Here is a 19,544-nt window from a genome sequence, read left to right as displayed (position 1 = left end):
TATATATTCTTCATTTTTATCATAATACTTAAGTCTTCATTGTAATAATATGTAATAAAATTAATATACTTGCCAAATATGTATTAATTTTCAATTTGTAGTAAAAATATCGATATTTTTTATTCAGTATATATCGATACTTTTTAAAAATATCGATAAGATATATATCGATATATTTTTTTCATTTGCCCATCCCTATAAGGTACTCGCAGTACTTTGATCACGTGATCAGTCAAAACAACTCGAGTGTCAACGGCTAAACGTCTTTTAAACAATACCTCCAGCGTAATTACAAAATTATAAAGTTCTGTAATTAGTTTAAAAGAATAAATAAAACATCAGAAGAATTGCAAAAATTAATTATATTAGACTGTTTTTTTTTATGCCACTAGGTCGGCAAACAGGCGTACGGCTCACCTGATGGTAAGCGATTACTATACTCTTTGACTGTAGCTTATAGACACCTGCAACACCAGAAGCATCGCAAGCGCGTTGCCGACCCAATCCCCAATCCCCCCAGGAGCTCTAGTCTTAGACTGTGTTAAAAATGTTCAAATCGAGCTGAAAGTTATGCAGAAAATTTTTGACTGTACAAATAAAACATGTAAATTTGCCATTATAGGTACATTAACTTATACGCAAAGTTAATATAAGTTGAACAATGAAAAACATACTTTTTAAAGAAAAACTACTTAATTTTATTATATTATAAATTTAATTTACAATTAATATTAATTAAAATATTTTATATTTGATAGTACTACAACAATATTTTTTTTTAATGAACTATAAAACTTTGATACACTCATTTGAAATTTGAACGCTGCGTCATAAAATGCGGCTGACGTTCTTCGGCTCTCGTTTCAAATAGTAACCAGTTTAGCTGGCTATATAGGAACGGGTTTACAGTATACCAAGAAGCTTATATGTATTTTGTATAAGCTTCTTGCAGTATACTAAATTGACGTCAAGTGGTCGCAGTGGACATCGGAACACAGCCTTAGTGAGTAGTCATAGTGAGTAGTATGCAAGAAGCTTGGTAGTATGTAACTCTGTATACCACTGTCTTATACACAGGTCGTGCAACAATGGTAGTGAATGGATGGGGGTACGTCGGCTTCATGGTTGCGCTTTTCTTTTTAATTTACGGCCGCCAGAGGCATGACGATAGATTATGTTTTAAAATATAACCAATTACAATGAAACGTCACTCAATATAACCAATCACAAATAAACGTCACTCAACCGGCGTGCGTAGTGCGTACTGCGCACCGCACCTAGCTACATATTACCTATATACTAATCTGTGACCGCACATCGTTAGCAGTGGGCCAGTGGCGTACAGCAGCGTTGACTCGAACAAAAAGTTATGCAACTATCGTACTAATCTCTAGCGGTACCCATTAAAATTGGGCTCAGTTGCATGACTTGTGTTGCCTGTGCTGTATACTCCATTCCAAACGTCAAAAATAAATAAATATATAAGGTCGAATTGAGTAACCTCCTCCTTTTTTTGAAGTCGGTTAAATAATTATTGTCAATATCACAGACTCACGTCTCATAGTCACAGATTACGTCATGGAGTATTTTCTCTATGCTCCATGGATTACGTAGTAACTAATACTTAATCTGTGGTCACAGAGTACTTTATATCTAGACTTTATATATGTTTATTGTTTATTAAAGACTAAAGAACCTACCCCACCCCAGCCTGCAAAATAATGATATTTGTAATCAAAAAAATACTAATTGATAGATTTTGAATTGCTCAATTCAACTACGTTGTCCTTTTAAATTGCTCACCTCAAATTATTTAATTAAAAATCATTTTTTTTTTAAATCAAGTATTTTCAAACTCCTATATCTTTTGATGTATACAATATTTTAAATTGCTCAAAGTGTTAAAAAACTGCTCAAGTTGCATTTATAATTGCTCAAGTACAGTTTTGAACAGCTCCACTTTCCTTAATTTCGATTTCCTTTCCTTTCCTCCATTTTCGTTTCCAACAACTGATCGGGACGCAGACGTCCTACCCGTCGACGAAGATCCGGGCGTAGGGAAATTACCGTATTCCCGGAAATTATTCGAATTTTTCTCACCTTTTAAACCTTCCCTAGACCTCCACGAACATTTCAAGACCAAGATAAGATAAATCCGTTCAGCCGTTCTCGAGTTTTAGCGAGACTAAAGAACAGCAATTGATTCTTATATATATAGATAATAGATAATAAGATTAAGGAAAGTGCAGCTGTTCCAAACTGTACTTGAGCAATTATAAATGCAACTTGAGCAGTTCTTTAACACTTTGAGCATTTTAAAATATTGTATACATCAAAAGATATAGGAGTTTGAAAATATTGATAAAAGGATATTTTTCAAAGACTTTTTTTATTTTTAATTAAATAATTTGAACTGAGCAATTTAAAAGGCCAACGTAGTTGAATTGAGCTATTGAAAATCGAACGATTAGCATCTTTTTATTACGAATATCCACAATTTTTTTGGCTTCCCATCATTGTCTATGCGCATCTGCAGCGCTCACTTTATCGATATAAACGGTAATTTGGTCCAACTTTATATATTTATTTAAAAATTAAGGAAAGTGGAGCTGTTCGAATCTGTACTTGAGCAATTATAAATGCAACTTGAGCAGTTCTTTAACACGTTGAGCAATTTAAAATATTGTATACATCAAAAGATATAGGAGTTTGAAAATATTGATAAAAGAATAATTTTCAACGACTTTTTTGATTTATAATTAAATAATTTGAGGTGAGCAATTTAAAAGGACAACGTAGGTGAATTGAGCTATTGAAAATGTATCGATTAGTATTTTTTTTTTTTACAAATATCAATATTTTATTTGTTCAAACTATTTATATTTATTTAAAAATTAAGGGAAGTGGATCTGTTCCAAACTATACTTGAGCAATTATAAATGTAACTTGAGCAGTTTTTTAACACTTTGAGCAATTTAAAATATTGTATACATCAAAAGATATAGGAGTTTGAAAATATTTGATTTTTTTAAAAAAAATTGATTTTTAATTAAATAATTGGAGGTGAGCAATTTAAAAGGACAACGTAGTTGAATTGAGCAATTCAAAATCTATCAGTTAGTATTTTTTTGATTACAAATATCATTATTTTGCTGGCTGGGGTGGGGTAGGTGACTAAAGAGTTCCTGTATGCTTATATTACTCTTTGCTAAAGAGTATAATCACAGAGTACATTAACAGAAGTATATTAATGAAATACGGGGTATGTTTATAATTTACGTGTGTTCTTAATTTTTTATTATGAAATTTAAACATAAATTTGAGTGGGTTTTACATATATTCTATAGACAACGTTAAAATAATATTAATGTAATCAAGAAGGTAAATAATATTACTTCATTTTCGAAAACAACTACCATAAGGAGGTAGATAAAACCATCCAATACAGTGGCACAGGCTTTTTAAGTTTATAAGAATTATATCAGAGAATATATAATTATATTAGTGAATATATGATTATATTAGTAAATATATAATTATATTAGTGAATATATGATTATATTAGTGAATATATAATTATATTAGTGAATGTAGTTATGAAGAGCGATATGGAAAAAGAAGCTGGAACCTTTATTTTGAGAAGTTATGGAGAATTCTTCAAAAAACAATATCAAGATTACACATCTATACTGGATACAGGAAGTAAAGAAGAAAACAAAACATTTGCTCCAGTGCAAGTTATCATGAAAACAAATGAACTCACTTCTTCATTAGATCTGGTAGCATCTGATAATACAGTGATGACCAAAATTTTAAGCGTATTAACATCACTATGTGTTGAAGTAAATGAATTGAAAACAGAAGCTTTTGAAAGGTTTGTTTGAAAATATTTATACTTTTGTCGTGAACACTTGCTTGTAGAATTTGTGTTTTCTGTATCCCCTATGTATTTATGTATTCTAAATATTGATTTTTATATTGTAAAGTATAGTAATTCATTGATCATCTCTTTCAGGCATTTTCATTTCTTATCAATATATGATGAATACAATACAACAGATATATCTTCTCAAATGGATTCAATATGTTTGCTAAATCTGTTTGTTAATCGCTGTAATGATATTGGTAATAATTTATGCAGTCAAATATTTGCAATATTTAATGGAACTGTAATAAATTTTGGTAAGTTTTGAGTTGATATTTTTTGCCTAGGATATTCAGACACTAGTGTGACTCCAGCGGTAATTTAGCGTGACTGGTTAACCTTAGATAGGTTAATTTTATTTTTTGTTTACCTGAAAATAAGACTGTTCTTTGGCATAATTTCATTCCGTGACTTCTCCGGCTACTAAAGAACACTATAGGGTTTTTCAGTTTGAGTAATTTACGGAAACAGAACCACAATAGATTTGAAACTGTACTTAGTGCCAGTTACGCTAGTCGTGCTAGTATCCAAATATCCTTATCGTTTTTTTAAATCAGTTATTGTACATACTTATCTTATAATATGTACCATAATATTAAATAAATTATTAAAAAATACATAAGTTAAATTTTATATTGTCTAAGCTTACTTGTAACTAATAAAGCAACTTAAGTTTAATTATTGCTTTTACAATGTAGTTAAATAGCCATTTTGGTGAAAATTTCTTAGTCCTATTAAGTAGTGATTAAAAGCCACAAACACTATATGTTATGTTATGTTATGTTAGTATTGAGTGCTTGCTGCAACCTACATTGCCATTGCTAGTGATTTTAATAGTAAGTATGTAAAATACAAATGTAAATAATATTGCTAAACTGTGTTTTTAGTACACTTTTTGTTGTTATTTTGATTAGCTTATTATTGCTCCTTTTTTGTGGCTATTTAATTTCAAAAGGATATGCTCAAGTTATTTTTGTCAGTATAACATTTGTAATTGTTTAATATCAAAGCAATTCAAATTAAAAATTATTATATATTTTTAGATGGAATACAGTGGCACTTTCTGATAAATAAAATTGGGGAAATCTTAACAATTCTGGTTATTATTGAGCTGCTGATATCTAGATGCTCATTGGTAGCTAACTGGAACAAATTCTGCAAAACTTTTAAGAACTGCTATGATAATATTGATTTTGAAGGAGAAAGACTTAAAGCTCTGACTGGAGCTGTTAATAGTATAACATCTAAATTGATGAATGATGATATAGTACAGACAACTTTTAATAATTTATTGCATTTAAGAAAAAAAGATTTAAATACCAAGAACTGCTCTCTTGTGTCAGCAGAATTTACAAAGTACATAAGGCAAGCTATACAAAACCTAGATAAACTGTCACAGGAAAAGCCAAATGGAGAAATTATGTATAAATACATTAAAATAAATGTACTATTTGCTTTCAACTCACACTTGTTTGGAAATAATGATAAAAAGACATTTAAAAGTTTGATGGAATTAAATACAAAGGTATGTGGTAAATACACATGTGACATTAAGTGCTAATTATATTTCATACTATATCCATATGGGTTCATATCTGTTCTAGCACATAGTTTTATTTGTGTTTTTGTTTTGATGATAATGAGAGAAGCCTGCTTGAAGTATGCTTGGAATGGAATCTTTGCGTGGCCAACACAATGTTTGACCACAAAAAGATTCATTTGTATACAAGAGATGAGGCTGAGTCTAGAAGTATGATTGATTTTGTAATAGTGGATGAAAGATTTAGGAAGAAAGTGCTAGACAATCGGGCATACCGTGTTGTAGGCCTCAAAACAGACACTTCCTGGTCGTAGCCCGAATGCGTGCCCTCTTTAAACGGTGGCGTCATCGAAGGGCCGAGCCTACGAGTGTTTTGGACAGAGTGAAAATGGAAAATCTACAAGAAAAGGAAAAGAAAGACGAGTATGTAGAGAAACTGAAAGAAAGTTTTAAAAGCATAGAAGAGATAGGTGTGATTGAAGATTCATGGGATAAATTTAAGAAAGGGGTGGTGAATGTTGTTATTGAGGTATGCGGGGTAGCTAAAAGAAGGAAAGGAAGTATTGTATTGGGCTCAATTTTCTGCATTTAGACGCAAAGGTGGTCCATTATGCGTGAAAAGAGGGCTGACTAGTTCAGCGAAGGAAAGAAAGAAAGAACTATAATGTGTGGATAGATAAAGATGTACAAAAGGCTGTGCAAGAAAAGAAGAAAGCGTGTTTCGTGTTGAAAATCTAACCAAAAAGTTCAAAAGGCAACAGATGACGAGATAAAGGAAGCAAGAACGAAGTATAAAAGATTGAAATTAGCGGCGAAAGAAGTTGTGTCTAGAAATAAAGAAGAACGATAGGATGATTTTGATAGAAGGCTCACTGAAAATTTCCAATCAAAAATCAAGTTTTTCGGGAAATCCATCAAAACTGCCAGAGGAAAAACCTCTACATCGGAACTGAGTAAAATCAGGAGTCAAGATAGGAGCATTATAAAAGGAGAAGAATGTGTGTTAAAGAGATGGAAAGAGTATTTTGAAAGTTTGTTCGAAAGAAAGGAAGTGCAGGTACAACATACGGCACCTTCCATAGAAGAGGGTATAAATAGTGATGAAAGTGAGATAAGCATGGATGAAATAGTGAAAGTGTTAAAAAGTATGAGATTAGGTAAGGCTGCAGAGTATGACAGGATTACCGTCGAAATGCTGAAGACGGGACATGGCATAGTGGCTAGCCAGCTGTACCGCCTTTTCAATTTGTGCTGGCGAAGTGGGCAAGTACCGGGAGACTGGTGCAAAGCCGTAATCGTCCTATTATACAAGGGAAAAGGGTCACGGCAGGACTGCAGGAATTACCGCGGTATAAGCCTCCTCAGCGTCGTCGGTAAATTGTATGCAAAAGTGTTGATTGAGAGGATTGTGAATGAAACAAACGATAAAGTATGGGATGTACAAGCGGGATTTTGAAAGGGAATGGGATGTGCGGATCAGGTCTTTTCTTTGCGGTGCATAGCCGAAAAGTGTTTGGCCAAAAACAAAAAAGTTTATTGCGCGTTCGTGGTTCACGTACACCGGATAGCGATCGTTACTCATAGTAGGGAATATATCCGCCAACCCCCATTGGAGCAGCGTGGTGGATTAAGCTCTGATCCTTCTCCTATATGGGGAAAGAGGCTTATGCCCAGTAGTGGGATATTACAGGCTGTAGCATAGCGTTCGTGGATTTAGAAAAGGCCTATGATAGAGTGATGAGAAATGAATTGTGGTCAGCATTGTCCGTGAATGGTGTGAGCAGTGTCCTCATACGAGCATTGCAGTGCTTGTGTGAGGATAAATGGGGCATACATAGAATGGTTTAATATCGAAAAAGGTGTTAGACAGGGATGTGTAGCGTCACCGTGGCTGTTTAATCTGTTCATGGACAATTGTTTGACAGATTTAAAAGAGAATGAAAATGGGTTGAGAATGAATGAGTTACTCGTCAAATGTCTTCTCTATGCTGATGATCAAGTATTACTTGCGTCTTCGCCCGAGGAGTTGCAGGAGATGGTAACTGATATGAGTGGAGCTTTTGTAAAAAAGGGAATGAAGATGAATGTAAAGAAGACGAAAGTGATGGTGTTTGAAAGAGACGAGGCAGTGACAGACTGCAATATCGTGATTGAAAATGAACAAATTGGACAGGTGAATGAGTTTGTGTATCTGGGTTCAAAGTTTACAAGAGATGGCAAGTGTGAGAGTGATATTGAAAGAAGAATGAATGCAGGAAACAGGGTGAATGGAACTTTGCACTCCTTTATGAGCAGTCGGGAGGTGTCTAATAAGGCTCGTTTGGCTGTGCACGGGGGGGGAGGGTGTTGGTTCCGACACTCATGTACGGAGTGAAAGTTGGGTATGGCAGAAGAAACATGAAAGCAGAATAAATGCAGTTGAGATTAGAGCGTTAAGAAGTGTGATAGGAGTTAAACTGAGTGACAGGATAAGAAATAGTGAGATAAGGAAACGTTGCGGTCTGAAAGAAGGTGTAGTGACAAAAATTGAGAAAGGTATGCTTAGATGGTTTAGTCATGTCGAGAGAATGAGTGAAGAACGATTCACGAAAAAAGTATATAAGGCGAGTGTCGATGGAATGATTGGAAGGGGTAGACCTAGGCGGACGTTCCGAGAACAAATAAGGGACGTCTTGAAAAATGGCCAGGTCAAGAGTACCCTAACCCGAAGAGCATGTCTGAAGGGAATAATGAAAGTGGACGAAGCGAAAGAAGTATGTAAGGATCGTAGCAAGTGGAAAGAAGTGGTCTCTGCCTACCCCCACGGGAAAGAGGCTTGATTATATTGTTACGTGTTAGGTACACCATCCAATGGCCGTGTTGCTTGCATCCGTGTCGACTATAAACCGACCTTCGGTTTGTGGATATCCCAGGATTGATGTTTCACACAGATGTTTTTTCAGTTTCTGAAAAGAATCTTCACAAGTTCCATCCCAACTAAATTGTCGTTTATCTTCTGTCAGCCGATGTAATGGCTTGGCTATCTCTGAGAATCCCTTAACAAAACGCCTGTAGTATGAGCATAGTCCGAGGAATGCCCGCACTTCGGTTTTGTCCTTAGGGGTAGGCCATTTTTGGACTGCTTCCAGTTTCTCCGGGTCTGTCTGGATTCCATCACTGGAGATAACATGGCTGAGATAACTGACCTTATTCCTAAAAATGAACGACACTTTTTCGGGTTCAACTTTAATTTGGCCCCCTCTATTTTAGCGAAAACTCGCTCCAAGTTTTGCAAATGGTCCTCGAAGTCACGGCCGACAATGATGACGTCATCTAAGTAGACTAATCAAGCCTCTCCAACTAAGCCTGCCAGTACACACTCCATGAGTCGCTCGAATGTGGCAGGTGCGTTGCACAATCCGAAGGGCATGACTTTAAATTGCCATAAACCTTTACCGGTCGAGAAAGCTGTCTTCTCCTTGTCTTTTGGATGAATTTCCACCTGCCAGTATCCAGATTTTAGATCTAGGGTTGAGAACCATTCCATGCCACTCAAGGTATCCAAAGTGTCGTTGATTCGAGGTAACGGGTAACTATCCTTCTTAGAGACATCATTGAGATATAGTCCACACAAAATCTCGTGCTACCATCTTTCTTTTTCACTAATACAACAGGTGAGCACCACGGACTTGCAGACGATTCAATAATCTTATTCCTTCTCATGTCCTTCAAAAGGCCTTCAACTTCTTTTTCCTTTGCAATTGGTATCCGTCTTGCTCGTTGACGAATTGGTCTCTCACTTCCTGTGTCTATCCTGTGCTGGACCACTGATGTTCTTCCAAGGTCCCCTTCGTGACTGGAGAAGATATGCGCGTAGCGCTGTAAAAACTTGGCTTTCATGCTCTGCGAATAAGAGAGATTACTCTTGCAGTCATTGAGTAACTCAGTCACTAATCCGTAGTTGTTGCTCTTTGCCAAGTCTGCGCCTCTCATCGAACTACATTATTTCATCCAGACAACTACTTCGCACTTTCCAATGACGTCACCTTTGTTCAAGCAGATCTCGCGATCATCAAGATTCAAAACCTTGACCACAGCGTTACTGCTTCCACTAACAAGGGTTCTCGCCGTCATCAGTTTTTGCGCCGATGTCTTGGTAGGTGTGTCTTCGATCAACACGCATCTGTTTGACTTTTTCTTTCCAGCTGTCGGTAGTTTCACCAACACCCGAGCTTCCGTTCTTCCAGGTATAATGACTTTCTTTACACATGCGACTTTCCCGCAAGCACCACCAAGAATGAAGATTTCTTCTTCACCACACTTGAAAACTCCGTCAGTGACATTAATTCTGCAGTTGTGTTTCTTCATGAAATCCAAACCCAAGATGCAATCATCCATAATCTCAGCCACGATAACGTTATGAGAGTATGAGGACCCCCCTACATACATCATAACTGACATTTCTCCCAGGACGGGTATTGGCTGACCGGAGGCCATAAGAAGCCGACAGTTAATTCTCCTCTTGTGTCCCCTTGCGGCTTTTACCAGCTTTGGTTTCACTATTGTTCTAGAGGCGCCTGTGTCTAGAGTCATTTTGCAATCAGTCCCGTTAGTAGTTCCCTGAATCGCAAGACTATTCCCGCTGCATGCCTGGGAGATAACAGTTATTGGGGCTTTCTCTGCGTCAGCCAGTACTTAGTCCTGGCTTTTATTCGTTTCCCTGCTCCCGTGCAAGGGACGAAGCCCCTTGTTTCTTCAGCTCCTCTATTTGTTCCTCGATCCTTTTCATCCTTGCTATCTGGGTCTCCTTCTGCGGGCAGTTGAGCTGAAGATGACCCCTTTCGCCGCACTTGTAGCACATAACTCCAGAACTTTTCTTCGTAGGAGCCTTAACCTCCTTGACTTCTTGGTGACTGGTGACGAAGCCTCACTGCAGCTCTGACCTCCAGGTCTTTGATTCCGTCGACAAATGCTTGAACAATATTCGTGTCTACCATCTTGGTGTCTGCTCCTGGGTGTGCCTTCCTGACGAGTTTCTCAATTTCCAACGCCCATTGTTGTAGTCCTTCTCCGTTCGTTCCGTTCCCCGTATCGGGATTCAAGTGCCTCCATTAAGTCTTGGAACCCGTTTCCTGTATGTGGCAGTGCTTCCAGAACCGACAAAGCTTGCCCTCTGAGCGCAATAGTGAGAGCGGTCGGGCATTGCTCTTTCGTCCATCCGTTGGCAGTAGCAACAGTCTGGAATTGTTGACGATAAGCGTTCCACGGAGTAGTGCCGTCGTACGGAGGCACTTTCACTCTTGGTCTTTGCACCGCTCCGGTACTTCCACTAGACATAGCGACTCCCGTGGTTTCAAGGCGCACTACTTTCTTCTGTAGTTCAGTGAGGCCGGTTTTCACATTTTCAACATCCAATCCTAACCCGGTGACTCGTTCTTCCACTACGTCGACATCTTTTCGAAGCTTAGTCACCGCGTCGCTAATGTCTTTTATAGCCCAAAGCGTTTTTTCTTAGAGCTCTTTTTGTTGCTCTTGTAATTCTTGCAATGTGAAACTTCTTTGCTCTTGTAATTCTTGCAAAGCACCACGAATTTCAGCCCATTGTTGCTCCATTAATTTAATTAAACTTCCTAATTGAAAAGCCACTTGACAGTCTGTAGAAGCTACGATGTCGCTGGTGGGCATGGTAAGGTGGGCGGATCCAGTGGGCGGGGCTTGAGACAAAGTGGGTGGGGCCTGAGCCTGAGTAGGCGGGGCCTGAGCCCAAGTGGGCGGGGCCTGCGTCCGGGTGGGCGGGGCCTGAGTTCAAGTAGGCGGGGCCTGGGGGCGTGGTCAGTGGGCGGGGCATGATAGACGGGGTCAGTGGGCGGAGCTTGGTCCCCAGTGGGTGTGGCCTCCGCAGCTCGTTGTGCCCTTGTCCTGTCCCCCCTTGAAGTCTTCTCTCGGAATCAATGCCATCTCCAAATCCCACTTCTGACACCAGTTGTTACGTGTTAGGGTTCGAAGGTATTGGAGAGAAAGACCTGCTGACTCTTTTCAAGACTATTCACTAGCACTAGGTCCAACACTAAGCACTAACAATATCCTAAGTCGTAGCCAACGTCGTAGGTTTCGCTGGTACCACTCTTGATCACTAGTTTTTACTTTGAAGTCGCCTCGAAGATCGCTCAAACTGAACTGCACTCGCTCGCCTACCTGCGGCTATTTATATCAGCCGACACGAGGCCCAGACCATTCTGGAAAGTTCGCGCATGTACCCGGTTTTCGAGACTATACTTCTATATAAATCCACAGTAGTTCCTCTAACGCCATCTAGTATTGAGTAGAGAGTTTCATGCTATCGCTGTCTTTGTGTGGTTTCAATGGTTGCCGCTAGATGGCGCTAGTTTCTTTGTGTGTTCGTAACAATATGTATGTATATGTTTTGTTTTAAAATTCATCGTGCTTGGCAACGTAGGAAAACATTACAGTTACAGCTGTATATTTTATAAGAAACTTAAAATAAATTAATGTCTTTTTCGAGCAGGATATTAACAGGCTGCTTACAGAACAGGATTATAATGAAATATTGTTTTTAGGGTCACAGCATATATGTAGTTGGGACTGCTATATGGTTTCCTGAACAGTTCCTTCAACGATATGTTCCTTCACTGTGTGGTAATTATAATAAACTATCGCAAATCATGCTTAAAACTCGTCAGGCTTACATGAACAATAAAAAAATGTCTTTAAATAAAGATATTATGATTCTACAAAATGTAAGCACACAGTGGATATTAACCGTTGAAGAACTATTTTCAAGTAATAATAGACTGAGTGCTGCGGAAATGGCTCTTCATTCAAAAACGATTCTGGATGGACTCAATATTGTCTCGAATATAAACTATTCTATTTTATCTTTTATTAATCTACATCTTTCGCTCGGAATGGCGCTGTCAAAAACTATACTCATGTCATTGTTTGAGATAATGGACATTTTGAAAAGTATGTGGAATGCTATCAGGAGGAATTATAATGAGATCATAAATTCGATTACTATGATAACGCAACACTTAACATTTCAAGCTATATCTTCAATATTAGAATTGAAAAAAACATTGATGAGTGACAAAAAATACGCCATAAAAAAGTTGGACGAACTCACTTGCATTGTAATAGCGGAGCAAGCTATACGAGGGGCGTTAACTTTAAATCGTAATATAGCCACGAATATTGCCCTCAGTTTTGTGCCTGAGACAACCTTTGCAGAAGATAGCTATGTAAGACTGGGTTTATTACTTGAAAAAATACAAACCTTATCAAATTTAACTGAAAATATAAATAAATATTGTAATTGCTCCTGGATGTTGTGGCATCAGAATATAATTCCTATATACTTGGAACAAAATTTCACCATGCAATTGGAGGCAATAAAAATAAAATATTTTTTTATGGCCATAGAAGACTGTGTCGTCTTTCTAGAAGAAACAGATTGTCACTTCAAAGAATCAAAGACTTTAGATTTTAAAAATAAAATGAGTCGAATAATTGATGAAACTGTTCTACAAAATATAAGCCAAAGTATAGAAACCAATCTACGTCTCCATATACATTCTCATTTACAGTTAGATGCCGTGAATCCGTTAACATTAGACATGATTAAGAAAAACCTCTTACTTATGGACATTCTTCATTTACACAATACAAATATGTCAGTAGTACACTCCGTGGAGCATTATCTGTCAAAAACCTACTACAACTTGACCACAGTTGTTCTTTCTGACTGGAAAACGTACGGTGAAATGCGACAAATGGCAAAATTGAAATTCAATGTTTCAACCATCCATGATAACCTTCCAAAACAGACATTGGAACAGGGTTTGGATGTTTTGGAAATAATGCGAAATATTCATATATTCGTTTCTAAATACCAGTATAATCTTAATAATCAAATTTTCATTGAAAAGAGTAGCAATAACAAACACTTGAACTCGATAAATATAAGGCACATTGCAAACTCAATAAGAACACACGGTACAGGCGTAATGAATACTACTGTTAATTTTACTTATCAATTTCTGAAAAATAAATTCTTTACGTTTTCCCAATTCATGTATGACGAGCAAATCAAATCACGACTTATCAAAGACCTGAGGAACTTCAAAGAAAATGGACAAGTCTATTTCTATAAAAATGCAGAAAAATTTAATAAAGGTATAAAAGTTTTGGGAGTCGCCGAAGACGGACAAAGCTATTTAGATTTATTTAGAGATTTAATTAGTCAAATTGGAAATGCGATGGGATATGTTCGCATGATTCGTTCCGGCGGAAGACATTGTTGCTGTGACGCGACTGCGTTCCTTCCTGACCTGGAGACAAAAAAATATAAAGAATCCTGTCAAGAAAACGGTCTCAACGATAAAACGATTGAGGCCGCGGAAAATCTGGACGAGAATATTAACGACTTGATATCCAATTTCATTCAAGGAACAGAATATTTTAAGTTACTTGTTGAAGTTTTCGCTCCTGTGTTTAGAAACCCTAAGAACGTTCATCTTAAAAATTTCTTTATCATCGTTCCACCGCTGACACTTAACTTCGTAGAGCACATGATATTATCAAAAGATAAAATGTCGAAAAAAAACAAGGTGGGAGCTTCTTTCACTGACGATGGTTTTGCAATGGGTATAGCATATATTCTTAAATTGTTGGACCAGGTAAGACTTTTCTCTTCATACGTATATTTGTTAAGAATTTAACATAAACATAACATTTTAGTTTTACACGTTTTTTTTTTAATTATATGCATGCCCGTAATTATAAAAATAACTTATTTCTAATAAATTATTTCCATTTAAATAAAAAGCAGAAGCATCGCAGAAGAAGAATGTTATGCGATCGTTTTGTCAAAAAAAAAGCTCTGCAGTTGTCTTCCTATCCTCTGTGGTCCCGTCTTATCGAATTATCCTCTCTTTGCCCCAATCACATGAATAGATCCCCCTCCCTCGTTTTAGACAGCTTTCTTGAATTCACCAGTCTTCCCTTTAAATCCTCTTTTCTGCACTCCATTCCAAGCCCTAGTTTATATCCCTCCTGTTATCACAGATCTTGGATCTTCTAGTCAAAGGTGCATCTGAAACAAAAATAAACTTCCAACATGTGGTCCATCAAAATTGGTCAGACTTCCTCCACATCTATACAGATGCATCTAAGCTCTCCCCAGATACCTGTGTCGTAGCTGCCTGCTGGATACCTAAATATAAAATTATACTTCTGTATAATTGTATTATAATTTTATTTTTAAATGTCCCCCTCTAACCTCGGTATTCACAGGAGAAGCCACTTTCTCATAACATTTTGAAAACATTTATTTGCTGTGATTCCTTAAGTTGTTTGTTAGCAATTAAAAATAACCCTTTCCGTAGTAAATTTAAAATTTCCATCATTTTTACGATCAGGGAGGCTCTACTCTCATGTTATCAATATAGTTTACAAGTTGTCTTAGTATGGATCCCAGGTCACTCTGGTATTCCAGGTAACGAGACTGCTGACTTTTGTGCCAAATCAGCAATCCCACTTGGCTCCCTAGACCATTTTTATAACACATGTTTAGACCTGCGGGCTCTGGCGCGAACTTATCTGAAGTCTGAACCAATCGTGAAACACATCATGGGCATCAGTCAAAATTGGTCAAGGGCAAACATTATATGCCTCCATCCAACCTTCTATTCCAAGACGCCCTTGGTTTTTTCTTCATAGACATGCAGACCGCTGGGTAACATCTACAATCTGTCGTTTGCGTCTTGGACATTCGTGCATTCGTGCGTTCCATCTGGCTAAGATTAGGGTGCGTGATCATTCCGTGTGAATGTGGTCTACACGAAGGTATCATCCCATATCTTTTTCAACTGTCCAAAACTCGTTTGTCCCATCTATGATATCCTTCCTTGTAAAATCCCCCGTCCTGTAAATATTGAATGTCTGCTAATGCTCGTGTTTAGTCCTTTTTGTCCATTCTTATGTAAATATATTAAACGAAATTAAATTAAACTGTAAATATGTGTTGATGGTTCTAACATTACTTAACTGTACATAGATTACTAACAATGTTTGGATGTGTTTGTTGCACTCTGTATGTTTGTGTCGTTTTAGGTTACGGGCTAACTATTAAATACCTACTATTACTACGACCTTCAATAGTCTATTGATGCCGTATTCTCAACCGCACCGATTAATCTCCTGCGTGTCTTCTCCATTCCACGTGACATTCGCGAAATCATCTGTGCTAGTTTGGCACTGTGTTGGAAGCCATTAATCTGAATGAATGAATATATATATATATATATATATATATATATATATATATATATATATTCATTATATATATATACAGGGTTATTTGTAAAACACCAGCATCCTTGCAGGACAAGATAGCTAACATCATAAGTAACAACATTTGTTCTACGACTTTTCATAATTTGTTAGATTTTACTTTCATACAAAAAAAATATTAATTTAATTTTCCGTTTGAATGTTATAAACTCTACGCGCATCCCAAATATTAGGTAAACAGTTACTACTTGCGGGTGTGAATGTGAGGGGGGAAGGAAGGGCCGGAGCGGTACTAGGGCCCTTGAACTTGAACTATTTCGCTAGCCGAAGCAGTCGGCGCGGCGAGTTTGATGCGCCCGCGTCATATGATTTTGTGTGCCACTCGTATTTATTTTACTCGTATCGATCGATGTATTGTATCCGTACTAAAGTAATTTTATAACCATGGCGTACTGCTATTCTAATGTCGAATACACGGAAATGGTGAGGATGATTATTATCAAATGATAACGAATTCGGAAGTGTTAGCACGTGTTAGTGAACAGCTGATTTTTAGGTGTGGTCTGTGTGTTGGTTGTGATGGTGACTATTTTGAACGCTATGTGCGCGATGTAGAGGTAATAGGAATTTAGTTTGTAAATATTATTTTATTGTCAATTATTTATTTATTTTTAATTATTGTAAATACGCTGATTCCACTTTTTTAATTCGCCTGCATTAAACAATGAAAAGTGAATAATACCCAGCTACCAATATTTAATATTAATTTGGTTTAATTAAACTTTAGTAAACGGTAAAGAATAATAATTAGCTAAGTTAATAATTTTCACATATTTTGGATGTTCAGAATTCAGATAGCTAATCTACATACACATTTACCTAAGTCACTGCGACATACATACTGTGATACTGCCTACAAACCCACCAAGCAATTTATATTATTAACTTGAATTATTTTATTAACTAGAATTATCGGGCAGAGAAAGTGTTATTTATTATTATTATTAGCAGTGCATGCGCGCGCGAGCTTCGCGTCGTCCTTTCGATAATGAATGAATCAATGAAACATAGACTTACAAATGTTAGGACAGTACAGTAAAAGCTTAAAAAATCATTTTTAATTAATGTATTGAGTTATGTCAAAAGTCGTAGAACAAATGTTGTTGTACATAATGTTAGCTATCTTGTCCTGCAAGGATGCTGGTGTTTTACAAGTAACCCTGTATATATATATATATATATATATATATATATATATATATATAATTTTGATAATTAATTTACAAAAAAAGTAATAATAGATTTTTAGTTGTGGATGCCCGTAGAGCAAGCAATTATCTATAATAATTGTGTTTGCTCGCAAACGAAAAAAAACCGACTTCAATTATACCGACGAGTAATACAACGTAGATCGACGAAAAAATAGTCAAGTAACTACGCGTTATCAAAGATTACTCAAAAAGTAGTTATCAGATCTCAATAAAATTTATATGTGACCACATGATAAACACCAGCTTTCGACTAAATTAATAATTATCAAAATCGGTAAACAGTAAAAAGTTATAATATAAATATAATAGTTATATATCGGTAACCAGTAAAAAGTTATAAGTTATTGCGGATTTTCGAGAGTTTCCCTCGATTTCTCTGAGATCCCATCATCAGATCCTGGTTTCCTTATCATAGTACCAAACTAGAGATATCCCCTTTGCAACAAAAAAAGAATTATCAAAATCGGTACATCCAGTAGAAAGTTATGCGGTATAATACAACGTAGGCCGACGAAAAAAGCGTCAAGTAAAAACGCATTATTAGATATAACTGGGAAAAGTAGTTGTTAGATCTCAAATAAATTTAAATGGGACCAATTGGCACACACCACCTTTCGATTAAAAAAAAATTTGTCGAAATCGGCCCACCCGGTCAAAAGTTCTGATGTAACATACTTAAAAAAAATACAGTCGAATTGAGAAACTCCTCCTTTTTTGGAAGTCGGTTAAAAAGAAATATAATACGGTAGTTTTTTTCTAAAAAGAAAGGCAAACATCTTAACCTTAGCGTATTGATAAATTATAAGGGAGCGTCAATAAACCGCGTGGTCAAATTTTAACCCTTAGACCCCTCCCTTCCCCCACGTAGCCTAACGTAGCTTTCCTGCCCAGACGGAACGTGGTTTTTTTTCGCGAGATTTTCCGTTTTTTTTTTTTTACTTTACATTAATTTAAAAAAAGTATTTTAAATTAATAGGAATCCTCCCCCCTTTACGTAGCTCAGCGTAGCATTCAAACATATCCGTCCTCCCCTTCGACCAGGCTTCGTGGTTTATGTACGCTCCCTAATGATAAACACAGTAGATTATTAATTAAAATTATTTGAATGCATAACAAGTAATAATGATGAATTTTTCATTTTTTCAGGATTCTAATTTCGAGACACTTCATTGGTTTGACTCTGTATGGAATCATATAAAGGCGGAAAAGGAGACTATCGACGAGCAAAAAAGTAAAGGTTCTTTGCAACTACAACAAGCATTAGCTCTCACTGAAAAGAAAATCAAAACGATTGAGGAGGAATATAAGCTTCTATATTACAGTCTTACAAGTGCAAGAATCTTTTTTAGATAAAATAAAAATATAATGAAACAATAATTTAAATGTCTTTTGTATTTTATTATCACTGTTATAGACAGCTATAATCTATGTATATAAGCACAACTACTGTATTAAGTAATAAATATTACATTGAAATATTAATTTGATATTTCATCTTAATTACTAACATGTATTTATTATTCTCGTCATTACGACGTAACTAATTTTTTTAACAGCTCAGTGACAAACTAGTACTAGCTAATGGCTAATAAGTATGTAATTAAAATCATAAATCATGATTATTTTCATATAATTTTACAGTATAAAACAGTAACAAATATTACTAATACACCCGAAGAAAAATGTAAAGTAATCGTAATTCGTACGTACGAACTGATTTTTGTTTTAATAACATATTGTTATAAAAATAACCTCCGATAACTTTTGATAATTTAACAATTTAATGTTGGAATAGCGACCCGCCCCGGCTTCGCACAGGTCCAATGCTGATACTAAATATACTACAGAATGTCTTTATTTATGGTGTGAAGCTCGCATGGTTATTATTAACATAATAACAACAACATTCAAATATGCGTTATAGAATGCGTTGAAGAAATAAAGGTTCACTGCTCGTTCCCCGTAGGTGATAGCGTGATAATATGTAGCCTATATGTTGACCTGACATCTTAATAATATTCGTGCCAAATTTGAAGTAAATCCATGCAGTACTTTTTGAGTTTATCCCGGACATACATACAGACAAACAGACAAAAATTCTAAAAACTATATTTTTGGCTTCGGTATCGATTGTAGATCACACACCAAGTATTCTCTTAAAAAAATATTCAATGTACAGTTTTGACTTTCCTGCCATTTTATTATATGTATAGATAAACATTTTATACTATTTAACAATTATTTCTAAACAAGACTACAGTTAAACACAATAATTTCTTATATATTAATAGTCAGTACTCGCTCCATATTTACACGTCGGCGTCGGTCGAATCAGCTTACACTAAAAAACATCATGCCTTGTTTATTTGTCTATTTAGTTAACATACAAATTATACTCGTGTTAAGCTGGCCGTTGACTATCAGCTATTCGCGTCAGTTTAACTGATCAGTTTTTGGCGTCAGTTAAACTGATCTTTTTCGCGTCAGTTGAAATATGTTCCCACTGACTGACGTCACT

The 19,544-nt window shown here is 36.2% G+C and overlaps 1 protein-coding gene across 1 annotated transcript; it reads left to right on the top strand.

Annotated features, from left to right (window-relative positions):
• The first annotated feature begins 3,584 nt into the window (after positions 1–3,584).
• LOC123655729 (WASH complex subunit 4) lies at positions 3,585–18,401 on the top strand. Its single transcript, XM_045591485.1, has 5 exons — positions 3,585–3,874; positions 4,016–4,182; positions 4,969–5,450; positions 12,023–14,140; positions 18,173–18,401. The coding sequence occupies exons 1-5, from the start codon at positions 3,597–3,599 to the stop codon at positions 18,377–18,379; spliced, it is 3,252 nt and encodes a 1,083-aa protein (XP_045447441.1). The 5' UTR covers positions 3,585–3,596; the 3' UTR covers positions 18,380–18,401.
• The last annotated feature ends 1,143 nt before the right edge of the window (positions 18,402–19,544 follow it).

The sequence above is a fragment of the Melitaea cinxia genome, chromosome 8 (genome assembly GCF_905220565.1).
Source record: "Melitaea cinxia chromosome 8, ilMelCinx1.1, whole genome shotgun sequence".
NCBI lineage: Eukaryota > Metazoa > Arthropoda > Insecta > Lepidoptera > Nymphalidae > Melitaea > Melitaea cinxia.
Note: the sequence above shows the minus strand (reverse complement) of the source record. Positions and strands in the feature narration are given on the sequence as shown.